This window comes from Trichechus manatus, unplaced genomic scaffold (assembly GCF_000243295.1).
Source record: "Trichechus manatus latirostris isolate Lorelei unplaced genomic scaffold, TriManLat1.0 scaffold00002, whole genome shotgun sequence".
Taxonomy (NCBI): domain Eukaryota; kingdom Metazoa; phylum Chordata; class Mammalia; order Sirenia; family Trichechidae; genus Trichechus; species Trichechus manatus.
In genome coordinates this window covers 42531311-42544749 of record NW_004443938.1, presented here as the reverse complement: position 1 = coordinate 42544749, position 13439 = coordinate 42531311, and the positions used below count along the sequence as shown (strand labels likewise).

At 39.1% G+C, this 13439-nt stretch overlaps 1 protein-coding gene across 4 annotated transcripts in view; it reads right to left on the bottom strand.

Annotated features, from left to right (window-relative positions):
- The window catches only part of MED23 (mediator complex subunit 23), a 56074-nt gene extending 45076 nt beyond the window's left edge, over positions 1–10998 (bottom strand). For 2 of the 4 annotated variants that reach the window (XM_004368921.3, XM_023730168.1), the window contains exons 1-8: positions 10780–10998; positions 10434–10465; positions 10174–10261; positions 5794–5918; positions 4635–4746; positions 2778–2876; positions 1942–2043; positions 1450–1519 (exon numbers count right to left, since the gene is read on the bottom strand). In XM_004368921.3, the coding sequence (XP_004368978.1) occupies positions 1450–1519; positions 1942–2043; positions 2778–2876; positions 4635–4746; positions 5794–5918; positions 10174–10261; positions 10434–10465; positions 10780–10827 (676 nt within the window). In that variant the 5' untranslated portion in view covers positions 10828–10998. Of the gene's footprint in view, positions 1–1449; positions 1520–1941; positions 2044–2777; positions 2877–4634; positions 4747–5793; positions 5919–10173; positions 10283–10433; positions 10681–10779 lie in introns of those variants that run through there. The other 2 variants (XM_023730167.1, XM_023730162.1) reach the window with 2 other exon arrangements.
- Between the last annotated feature and the right edge of the window lie 2441 nt (positions 10999–13439).

Genomic DNA, 13439 nt, shown 5'->3' with positions numbered 1-13439 from the left:
CAGATGTAGCATATGAGGATCAGCTCACATACCCAATTGCCTAACAAATACTGCTACTTAGGTGTCCCACAGGCATCTCAAACTCAACTTGCCTCAAATTGAACTCATCATCTTTCTTCTCAAACCTGCTTCACTTCAACAATCCATTACATGACATCATATCTACTCAGTTACAGAGGCTAGGAGCCTGAGAATTCCCCATCTAGTTTATTTTTGTATGTCCAGTATCTAGAACAGCACCTGGTTCATAAGGCATTCAATATTTGATCAATGAATAAATAGTGGTCTATATTATAAGACAGTTCTGAGGCTACCATGACTTTTAGAAACAATTCATGAATACATGTGGGCATTGTAAAAACTGCCAAATCACATGCTTCCTCTCTCAAGAAAGTTCAGAGAATCTAATAAACCACGACAAAATGGAAAATGAAATAAAGAAGAAATGTGTGAATTAAAATGGGCTGAAGAAGCCTTGTACTCTCATGTACCATGGCCACACAAAGACAGGTTTGTTGAGACTTCAATTAACTAGATATTTCATGGTGCTTTACTAGCTGTATTAAAAGGTCTTCCTAATGACCAGAATAGCACTTTCTAGAATAGTTCTAATTGAAGCTCAGACCCAATCCAGGCAGCTACTTTTCCCTCCCTACATTCACCACACAAGGTACCTAAAAACAAGTGGAAGACTATTATTAGGCTCCTAGAAAGTTACTAAAATGACAAGCCACCAAGACATGTATAAGCTATCATCCTTCATCTTTAATAGTAAGATCACTACGGTGTGATTAATTACTTTTGTGTGTGGCCTTTCTAGCCATGGTCTTGTAACTCCCACCCACGTGACTGTGTGATAGGGTAATTGTGGCCTACCAACGGGATCAGTCAGTTTTGCCTTAAAAGAGAAGCAATTCCAAAGCAGAGAGGAGGAGCCCACCACCACCAAGAAAGAAGAGACCCAGTAGCAGAGACCTGGCAGCAGGAGATAGCATAGTGGGCTTCCCCAACCCATGCAGCGAGAAAGCTGAGTGCCTCTGGGCAGAGACTGAAGGCCAGGGAGAGGCATGCCTGTGAGCATGGTTGGGATGAGGCCGTCCTGATGCAAGAACTGTATCTTTGAGTGTTCCTGAGCCTGAACTGTACTTCCCTAATAAACCCCTTAATTGAAGTATGGTCTGTGAGTTCTGCATGGCCATTGCAATGAATTATCAAACCTAGCAGAGAAGTAGAGAGTGCTGTGGGAGGGACGGTTGGTGTCAGAGGTGGTACGGATGGCTGAGAGAGAAGGCATGTCTGACCTCCACATCACAGGAATCAGCCTTGAGCTGTTGATCTTGGTTCTCCTTCCCCTTGTGGGGTTGGAAGAGGTCAGACACCGCCCCCAAGCCATTTTTACAATAGCTAAAAATCAGATACCATTTAGGATATTTTAAATTACAATCCTACCACAAATGGAGTTTATTCTTGCTGTGGGCCTGAAGGTATCCACAAAGTCTGATACCAGGTTTCCAAGTAACTAAAAAAAAACAACAAATAAACATAAAAATAAAATCAAGATTTCCATGAATAATCATTTACATAAAACGAGATAATATATGTAAAGATTTCAGTACAATATCTGGCACCTGGTAACTACTCAAAGATTAGTTCCCTGCTGCTTTCTTCCAAACAATTACTTACCAGTTCAGCTACTCCTGATTAAGCCAAGCTACACCACTATATCCTCTAGCTATTTGATGAAGTTATGTGTATTTTATTATATGCTATATAAACTGTCTCAGTGGGACAGCAGAGAAATTAAAGAAATACATCATAATGATTTAAAAATATGTATTATTTAACGAAAATAGTGACTTCTTAAAAATCACACGAAACAAAATTACTATAACTATTTTTGATTAAATTTCAATTAAAAATTTTAGAAAATATAAAATTTACCCAGTGTGGAAGCTTTCCTTCAGGATATAGTTTCCTGATCTCAGTGACTGCAAAATAAGCTGGTAATAAACAGGCATTTCTTTCCAAGATATATGCTATAACCTATGAAAAATTAAAGAGCAATATTATTACTCTTGACTACTCCTGTATATGGAGTCCTGGTGGTGCAGTGGTTAAGAGTTCAGTTTGGCTACTAACCAAAAGGTTGGCAGTTTGAATCCACCAGTCGCTCCACGGAAACCCTATTGAGCAGTTCTACTCTGTCCCATAGGGTCACTAGGAGTCGGAATCAACTTAACAGCAACAAGTTTTGATTTGTTTTGTTTTAGTCCTGTATATAAGCTCTTTAAATACAACAATATCAAGAACAAAAAGACTACTAAAAAGTACAGATATTTCATGGATGCATTGATCTTAAAAAGTATTTCATTCATATGTAAAGAATCTCCAAAAATTAAGAACAACAATGAAATGGATTACTCAGGGTTCGTAAACAGCCTTGAAATATGCTTTAAAAATTGGTAGACTTGGGAGTAGAGGAACAGATCAGAGTAACTATACTTGCAATATGAGCTACAAAGCATGGAAATCTTTTATGTGGTCCATTGGCTGGTGTCTTGTAATGGTTTAAAACACTTCAATACCTATACTACTGTTTTCATAAATACCATAAATTAATTAGTTTAAAATTCTCTACTGAAATATAATAAAAGTGATTTTTGTAGAAATAAACAAATAGAACATTCTACAAACTACCAAAAGTTTAAAGACAGAACTAAACAAAATTAGACCTTTTCAAGGTTAAGATCAATGAATTTCAAAAGTGTTTAAATTACCTCTCTTGCTACCAGAAGCTGCTGTACAACAGCTGAGCTCACTGTATTAGGAATTGTCAAGATTTTCTCCAAAATCACCTTTAAGAGATCTCGAACACCCTGATATAAGAAGAAAGACATAGATTAAAACCAAGTAACATCCCCTGTACTAGTTCTAACATCAAGATATGCCCTAATACTGAAAATATGATTTATTTTCTCTGGCTGTTGTCAGGTGGTGTCAAGTCAGCCCAATCATGATGACCCCATGCACAACAAGATGAAACACTTCTCAATCCTATCCCATCCCCGTGATCAGTTGCAGACCAGACTGTTGTGATCTACAGGGTTTTCATTGGCTGATTTTAGGAAGCAGATTGCCAGGCCTTTCTTCTTAGTCCATCTTAGTCTGGAAACTCTGCTGAAACTTGTTCAGCATCACAGCAACATGCAAACCAACAATGACGGATGGGTGGTGGCTACACATGAGGTGGGCCAGGAATCAACCCTGGGTCTCCCACATGGAAGGCAAGAATTCTACTGCTGAATACCAATGCCATTTACTTCCTAGCTGTGCTTAATTCAAAGGTTTCAGGATTATGCACTTAGGAAAAAAAGTTACCTTCAAGATCACACTTTTCATTTTTTCTAAATCAGAGTTAACATTTAAGTCTCTAACATCAACCTAAGAGCCATGTTCCAAAACAGAATTCTAAAGAATGTTATATAATATGGATGAATAAAGTCACTTAAAAATGAAAATTGAACTCTCTACACCCTTTGTTACTTTTCTTATGTTACAAGGGTCAAGAAAAACTTAATTTGTGCTTAAGGACAGAAATACATTTGAACAGGACTTGAAAATACTCTGGAAACATGGATAATAATAAAAAATTTTCTGGCAGATGATCCTTTCTGCTCACTCTCTTTGGCATATTTTAACCTTATTCCCCCTTCTCAGCATCACATACCTTAATCCCTCAAGCTTATCCAATAAGGCTATTCTGTTAGTGGAATATCTCTACATATCTACTACCAGTTGCATTACTTCAGAGCAGAATCTGATATATATAGAGAAAATTTCATTCAACATGCATATATTGACTATAAACTATGTGCTCAGTTTTGTAAAAAAGACAGACAAAACATATACATGAATTATAAATCATCACATAAGTAAATGAGAAGTTAAAGACCACGTAGTAAACTGCTAAGAAATTAAAAGTATGATAAAGAGAAACAATTAGAAAAAGCCTCTTAGGATTTTGTGTTAAATCATGACTCAAATCAATAATTAACTATTAGTTCATTATCTGTTAAGTCATTTCAGATTAGAGAGAATGCGGAAGACGTAAAGCACAGAGGCTTTGCAGCTACTGAGTTGAGCTGTTTTATGAGAGACTAGTGGAGGGTGTATGCTGTTGCTTTTGTTGGAATGCAGAGTGCAGAAGACACTAGTTAAGGCAGGCACAGTCCAAGCAAGATCAAGGTAGGTGTGAAGCAGGATCTTGCTCCCTTCATCAGTGGATGCCTACGTCCCTTCTCAGTTTCCACATACCCCTGCTCTTGTGCTCTTTCAAGTGTCATATAAAAGGCATCCCAAAATCATAACACCTGTGGCATGAAGGAAGACAGATTCTGCTTTGTGACTTCCCTACTCATCATTAAAATACATTAGCCACCTGCATTTTTAAGAAAGAGGGAGGGGAAGAGATGTTGTGAGAACCACTTTTAAGTCCCCTTAGGAAATATACAACAAAGAAAGACAGATTTTTTAACATGCTTCCACTTCATCTCTCTTAGCTGAAAATAAGATATAGTCACTGAAATATTAATCATATCTGAAAGAGATCACTTTTTATAATTAGAGAAAAATACCTTGTAATCCACTCCCCCGATTATTTTCCGAACAAGTTTAAATGTTAATGCCCAAAGCTGTGTCCTTTCCCATTCAAGAGTATCAGAATTTATCAGGGATTCACAAACCATCCTACAAAAAAAGGAATACCCAGTCCAGTTACAAACAGAATTTTAATACTCTGCGTACTATATTTGTCACAGCAAGTATTTTTCATGAAAGTGCATTACTCAAAGTTAATTTTAAAACTCTATGCATAGCATTTTACATTTTCTAGCTATATGAAAGATTAAACACAAAGCAGAACTATGTAATATTTATGTTATGTTTTCACTAGGAGGAAACCTACCAAAGGCTATTGGTTAAATGTTTACCAGGACTATCAACCTGTGGCAGATTGTGTATTTCCAAGACAGAGACAACAAGATTTTCCTTCCCACATGCTCTTCTGAAATGTGACACTGGCACTTTTCCCACAGGGGTAGGGGTGATGTCAATGTTCTTCCCTCTTAAATCTGGGCAGGCCTAAGACCATGGCAAAAGTAATGCTGTAGGACTTCCAAGGCAAGGTAATAAAAGGTGATTCTTCTTCTGCCTAGACCTCTTTTTAATACTTCCTCTTGGAATTCACCATGCTGTGAAGAAGTCCAGGCCACACGGAGAGGCCACGTGTAGTTTCTAGTTGACAGCCCCAGCTGCGGTCCCAGATGACAGTGAGGCATCAACCACCAGATGTACGAGTGGGGAAGCCTTCATCACAACTCCAGCTATAGCCACGAATATTGCAATCAATAAGAAATCCCAACAAAAAACTGCCTAAGCCCAGTCAACCACCATAACCATTAAAGATAATAATAAACCGACTGTCACTGTTTAGAGCCAGGAAGTGTTGGGGTAATTCATTATTCAGCTAAAGTAACTGGAACAAACTCATCAAAGTGAGTAATCTCAGCCCCTCAGCTGAAAGGTAGAGCCTGTCTGGTTTTCAGCTCATAAGTATGTAATTCTAAGAATACTGCATCCTAGAAACTAAAACCTAAACTATTATGAAGAATCATCTGATGAGTCTAATTTCCCTCCTCATTTCTTTATCCTTTCATAACTTCAACCTCAACCAATTTCTAAACATTCATATACCGGAAAACTCTTTGGATTGCTTGTATTCACCATTAAACATACCTCGGTGGAAGAAGACCAGTCTCAACTGCCATTGCTAAGCAGTCATACAGAAAAGAAATTCTTTTAGGACTATGCTGACCATGAACGAATTTAACAATCCACTGGATGCACTGTTCATGAGACTCCTGGAAAATTAGAAAATGATTATATTTGGGATCAAATGTTATATTTGGTTTTAACAAATGGCTAATACTATACCTGAGAACACATAAAGACTATAAATTAAATGCTCCATCATAAGCATCAGTGGGTGATAATAACTTTTAAAAAGGCAAAATGAAAAAAATTCAGATTTGGTATTTCAGTTACATTAAGCTTACACTCTCACAGTTATATAGATTAAAACTGTACCATTTTTAGTACATGGGGCCTTGGGATGCCTTACAGTTAATAAGATTTTATTAACATATTCACAGACAAAAAAAAACTATAACACAGATTGTATAAATAAGTTAAAAGAAAATGCAGTGAACTACTTTTTCAAAAGCTCCTTAATTTTTTTTTTTTTTTTTAACTAGGAGGAAAAAACTATAACACAGATTGTATAAATAAGTTGAAAGAAAATGCAGTGAACTACTTTTTCAGAAGCTCCTTAATTTTTTTTTTTTTTTTTTATATGCTGTTTTCTTGGATGGTACTGGAGTGTGTTAGAATATCTGAAGGACAGAACACATCCTGTGAAAAGTATACAGGAAACTAAAGTAAAGAGCTCTAGAATGGAAGGAAGATTGCCTTCCAAAAGTCAAAATTGGTAAAAACCCATACAGTGGATGAGAGCACTTACCTGCACATAGCACTTTTGGAAGGAGCTACCTGGAAATTAAATCAAGCTTCGAATGTGAAAGTAAAGTGGAACTTAATTAGTAGTACCAATAAAATCTCTATGAACCGAAAGCTGTGGTCTTCTGTGGAGAAGAATTTGACTGAATGATGGCAAGCAGGAGATGAATCAAGCAAGCAGGAGATGAATCAAATCACAGAAGATCCATTTTGCAGGAGGAAGGAAACTCAAAAGCATCTCATGCTTTTTGAGCTAGTCAACACTTTGGCTGTAAATTTGGTTTTCTAGATACTCTGAGATGAAAGAAGCCGTCTTAATGGCAGATATAAATATTCCTGTCACTGGGAGAAAATAACCATCAGGGGTTAGTAGATCAGCCTCATGAGGATTTAGAGTGAATCTAATCCCTAAGAGCCCAATCAATTATGAATCCAATGACGCATCAAATTTCTAGACTTGGGAAGCACTAAATCTACCCCAAAATGTTATCTGCCCATATCAACATTTGTCTCCTGGGACACTCCCAGGAAGCCTATACGAGCTGTTCCTCTGCACTACCACTGTCCCTCATACACGCTTGTACTACTGCATGTCTAACACTGATTTCAAAATATTCATCTACTTCTCAACCCCTCGTTTACAATGTAAATTTCTTGAAAACAGCCATACCTTAACTCAATAGAATGTCTGTGTGTGTGTGTGTGTGTTTTACACTTTTAACATAATTTTGTGTGTGTGTGTGTGTGTGTGTGTGTGTGTGCGCGCTTTAGGTGAAAGTTTACAGAGCAAATTAGATTCTTATTCAACAATGTACACACTGATTTGTGAGACTGGTTGCAAGCCCTGTGATTTGTCAACACTCTCTCCTTCTCCACCCCAGCTTCCCCATTTCCATTCATCACATTTTCCTGTCTACTCCCGCCTTCTTGTCTTTGCTTTTGGGCAGCAGTTGCCCATTTGGTCTCATTTGCATGGCTGAGCAAAGTATGTTCCTCACGTGTGTTACTGTTTGTTTTATAGACCTGCGTAATTGTAGGCTGAAGGGTAAACTTCGGGAGTGACTTCAGTTCTGAGTTAAAAGGGTGTCTGGGGGCCATAGTCTTGGGGTTTCTTCAGTCTCTGTCAGACTAGTAAGTCTGGTCTTTTTTTGTGAATTTGAACTTTGTTCTATATTTTTCTCCCGCTCTGTGCGGGATCCTCACTGGGATCCCTATCAAAGCAGTTGGTGCTGGTAGCCTGGCACCACCCAGTTGTTCTTGGCTCCAGCTTGTGGACGCTGTGGTATTTGTGTGGTCCATGACTCCTTTGGACTAACATTTCCCACGTGTTTCTGGTATTCCTCATTCTCCTTTGCTCCAGGTTGGATGGGATGAGTAGATGTATCTTAGACGGCTGTTTGCAAGCTTTTAAGACACTACATGCTACTGACCAAAGTTGGATGTAGAACATTTTCTTTACGAACTATGTTACACCAGTTGACCTAGATGTCTCCTGAGACCATGGTCTCCAGCCCCAGCCCAGTAACTCACTCCCTCAGAATCATAGAACATTCAATGAATTAATTTAAAATGTTGAAAAGATGTCCAACTTCACTCAGAGAAATGCAAAATAAGACTATACTGAGATAAAACTTGTCATTTTTTAAGTTGGCAAATATCAAGTTTATTAACACTCTATTACAACACTAAACGAAATAAACACCGTTATGGATTCAACTGTGTCCCCCCAAAATATGTGTTGGAATCCTAACCCAGACACCTGTGGATGTAATCTCATTTGGGAATAGGATTTTCCTTGTTATGTTAATGAGGCCATATCAGTATACATCTTAAATCTAATGACTGTTCAAGATGTAAAAAGCAGCACAGACACAGAGACAAGCAAGCAAAATGGGGAAAGATAGATGTCATGTGGAGATCTCCAAGGAAATGAAGAACATCAGGGCTAGGGAAGCTGACACAAGCATCTTCGCCCAGAGCACACAGACAGCATGCTTTCCCCTAGAGCTGACACCCTGCATTTGGACTTCTAGCCTCTTGAACCATGAGAAAATTAATTTCTGTTCTTTAAAGCCACCCATTTGTGGTATTTCTGTTACACCAGCACTAAGAAACTAAGACAGACACTCTTATACATTGGTAAACTCGTTGCTGTCAAGTCCATTCCAACTCACAGCAACCCTACAGGAGAGTACAACTGCCTCATAGGGTTTCCAAGGCTGTAAATCTTTATGGAAGCAGACTGCCACATCTTTCTCCAGCAGAGTAGCTGGTGAGTGCAAAACACCAGGCCTTCCAGTTAGCAGCCAAGCACTTAATAACCACTGCACCATCAAGGCTCCTCATACATTGCTAGTGGAGTATAAATTGGTTATTTGGCAATTTCTATAAAAATTATAAACAGACATAACCTTTAACCAGCAATACTACTTCCAAAAATGTATCCTATGTCCTATGCATACTATCATTCATTCTAGCATTGTGTAAAGAGGAAAAAGAAAGAATCGACCTAAATGTCAGTCAGTAGGGGACGAGTTACATAAAGGTGCAGATATACAATGGAATATTAAGCTGCTGTAAGAAAAGAATTTACTATCATTATTATATATTATTTGTTAATAACAATAAAGCATTATTAAATACCAATTTATTATTAATAAATATTAATTTGTTATTAAGGGAGAAAGCAAGGTGGTAATTAGCCGTGTATACAGTATGCGACCATTCTATAAAATAATTCTATATGCATAAAATACTAAACTGGGACAGGGACTGCAGAAAGGAAAAAGAACAGGTATTTAAGAGAGACGAGAAGAAACTATTCTTTGGATCTACCCTTTTGTACCTTTGTTATTTTGAACTACATGCATGTATTATCTATTAAAAGATAACTTAAAAAAAAAAATTAATGTACTGCCACCACGTGATCTATGTCTGAGTGGCATGTTTTACCACCAGCAGCTCAACTGCCAACAGTTCTCATTTCCCTACCTATAATGCACTACTCCAACCTGAGCTCTTTAAATATCACACGTTTTGTCTTTTTCATGGATACATTTTCTGGTGACTGTTACTAAGTCTTACTGCTCTTTTCCCCATTTTTTACTATAATATCTTTGTATCTTATTACAATTTCTTTGTATCCATATTGTAGTCTTTGTATCTTTACCATAGTATTATTGTATCTTTTTTATACTGTCTTTCTTTCAGTACTGTGCCAGTTCCTTTTATCTGTAGAATAAATGAATGAAATTTTTAGTCTTTACAATGGCTAACAGAGCTGTTTGCAAGTGCACCAAATAAATGAGAAGAATAAGATGAAAATGTCTTATAATAATCTAACATACTTTTTTAAAAACATCAAAAAAAGACATCCCACACTGAGCTGTAATCAACATGACTTCGCAACTCAGATTTCAACCAAGAAGACACAAATTAAAACAAATGGAAACCAGAATAGACAAATAAGAGAAAAAAATGATGACAATTTTACTTCTGCCTTTCCAGGAAACACTTAACAGTAACATCAAAGTAAATGTAAAAAAAAGTGGGGGAGGGACTTAAATTATCAGCTAAATATATTAAAAATGCAGTACTCACCTGAGAAAGACCAGCCCAAAACTGTCTGAAGGCCCCCAAACAGCTGATAAGTTTTGTTTTTTCATCTTCAGGGGTATCCATAAACATGCTAAAAACCAAAACAAACAAACTAAACTAAAATTATATTATTTGCCACTAGCTTTAAAAAGTCAATACAACATAATTTGAACAATCGATTTTATAGACCCCCAAGAAAAACCTAAGTCTTACAAAGATACTGTCACGTAAAAACATAAAAATCTGCCAGGCATTATACTTACCCAGGGAACGCCTCTTCTATAATTTCCGTTTTCTGTAAAACAATTTCAAAAAAACCCATGTAAATGAATTAAAAGTGGGGGAGGGCGTACCCCTAACGACGTAGAACAAGTCATCTCAATTAGCAACATGCAGAAACTAACACCACCTGCCTAGCCTGTCACAAGAGACCTGTGGATTTCAAAGAAGTCCCTGAATTTGACAACGGCTTGAGAATCACCAAACCCCAGGACACAGACTCCGTGGCACAACAAAGGGGCAAGAGGAGGCTGCCCAGGCCGAGCTAACTAAGCCACTGCCTCCGCTTCTCCCGCAGCATCGCCCTGGATCCAGAGTAGTTCCACTCACCACCACCTCCTCAAAAATGCTCTGCAGTTGTGTCTCCATCTGCACCATCGCCCCCACCTTCCTGGGGGTCCCGGCGCGCCTCGGGTCAGGCCCGGGCTTCGGGAATTGAGGGCCAGAGCGGCGGAGCCGCCCGGAGGAAACCGCAGCTCACCCGGGTGGCTTTCCTTTCTCCAAGCACTGAACAAAAACGTCTCCTCCTGGCCTCAGCAAACAACTGCACGGAAGCCCGGAAAGCCTGCGTATGCGCAGATTACAGAACCCCCCCTGAAACCAGGAGGCCCGCCAGATAGTTCCGCTTGTGGAAAAGGGCCGCTCGCGAGACGGACGAGGGCGCTCTCAAGCGGAAACTCGAGCCCAAGTCACCTGGAAGCGTCGTCGGCTGCAGGCCTCCACCTCCCGGCTGGAACGGGAGCTGCTTCCTCTTCAGGGCTAAAACTTTTACAGACTGGGAAGAAAAAGGCATAGAGCCTAGGGGCTGCAGCCTGCGGGAACCACCTCCTGCCACAGCCTGGACCAACCAGCTCTGTGAGCAGCTGACCTTCTGGTGCAGCCTGGACCCATGAGTTGAAACTACACTTCTCTTAACAATAGGTACCATGACTTTTTAACTATGGTAACCCAGGTGGCCTAGCATAGTGCCAGACACATAGAAGTCTTTCAACGAATATTGGGGGAAAAAATGTATGCATCACTATTAAATTTTAATTAGAACCATCGAATAATAAAATCTACCTTTTTAGTTATAATCCTCTAATAATAATAATATTTACGATTAACTGAGTACTGATACCACTATACCAAAAAGAATTGGTCGATGTTCAACCATTTTAGGAGGTAGCATATAATCAGGAACCGATGGTATGAAGGAAGAGGTCCAAGTTGCACTGAAGGCACTGGGAAAAGACAAGGCTCCAGGAATTGACAGAATACCAACTGAGATGTTTCAACAAATGTATGCAGCCCTGAAAGCACTCACTTGCCTATTCCAAGAAATTTGGAAGACAGTTACCTGGCCAATTGCCTGGAAGAGGTCCATATTTATGTGTATTCCAAAGAAAGGTGATCCAACAGAATGTGGAAATTATGGAACAATATCATTAATATCATCCATAAAAAAAAAAACACATTGCCATTGAGTTGATTCCGACTTACAGTGACCCTGTAGGGCAGAGTAGAACTGCCCCGTAGGGTTTTCAAGGAGCGCCTGGTGGATTTGAACTGCCAGCCTTCTGGTTAGCAGCCAAACTCTTAACCACTACACCACCAGGGTTTCCATTATATCACACAAGTAGAAGTTTGTTGAAGATCATTCAGAAGTGTCTGCAGTAGTATATCAACAGGGAACTGCCAGAAATTCAAGTCAGATTCTGAAGAGAATGTGGAACCAGTGATATCATTGCTTATTTCAGCTGGATCCTGGCTGAAAGCACAGAATACAAAAAAGATGTTCACCTGTGTTTTATTGACTATGCAAAGGCATGCTACTGTGTGGATTGTAACAAATTATGGATAACATTGGGAATAATGGGAATTCCAGAGTAATTATTTGTGCTCACAAGGAACCTGTACATAGATCAAGAGACCGTAGTTTGAACAGAACAAGGGGATACTGCATGGCTTAAAGTTAGGAAAGGTGTGTGTCAGGGTTGTATCCTTTCACCATACTTATTCAGTCTGTATGCTGAGCAAATAATCTGAGAAGCAGGACTATATGAAGAAAGGGGAATCAGGATTGGAGGAGATTCATTAACAACCTGCGATATGCAGATGACACAACCTTGCTTGCTGATAGTGGAGAGGACTTGAAGCACTTACTGATGAACATCAAAGACTACAGCCTTCAGTATGGGTTACACCTCAACATAAAGAAAACTAAAATCCTCACAACGGGACCAATAAGCAAAATCATGATAAATGGAGACTATATTGAAGTTGTCAAGGATTTCATTTTACTTGGATCCACAATCAACACTCGTGGAAGCAGCAGTCAGGAAATCAAATGACGCATTGCATTGGGCAAATCTGCTGCAAAAGACCTCTTTAAAGTGTTAAAAAGCAAAGATGTTACCCTGAAGACTAAGGTGCACCTGACTCAAGCCATGCTCTTTTCAGTCGCCTCATATGCATGCAAAAGCTGGACAACAAGAAATAAGACCAAAGAAGAATTGATGCCTTTGAATTATGGTGTTGGCGAAGAATATTGAATATACCATGGACTGCCAAAAGAATGAACAAATCTGTCTTGGAAGAAGTACGGCCAGAATGCTTCTTGGAAGCCAGAATGGGAAGACTACGTCTCACGTAGTATCTTAGTTATCTAATGCTGCTATAACAGAAATACTACAAGTGGATGACTTTAACAAAGAGAAGTTTATTCTCTCACAGTCTACGAGGCTAGAAGTCCAAATTCAGGGTGCCAACTCCAGGGGAAGGCTTTTTCTCTCTGTCGGCTCTGTAGGAAGGTCCTTATCGTCAATCTTCCCCGTTGTCTAGGAGCTTCTTTGCGCAGGAACCTCTGATCCAAAAGATGCGCTCTGCTCCCGGTGCTACTTTCTCGGAGGTAAGAGGTTCCTCCTCTCTTTTCACTTCCCTCTCCTTTTATCTATCGTAAGATGAAAGGTTGTGCAGTCAACACCCCAGGGAAACTCCCCTTACATTGG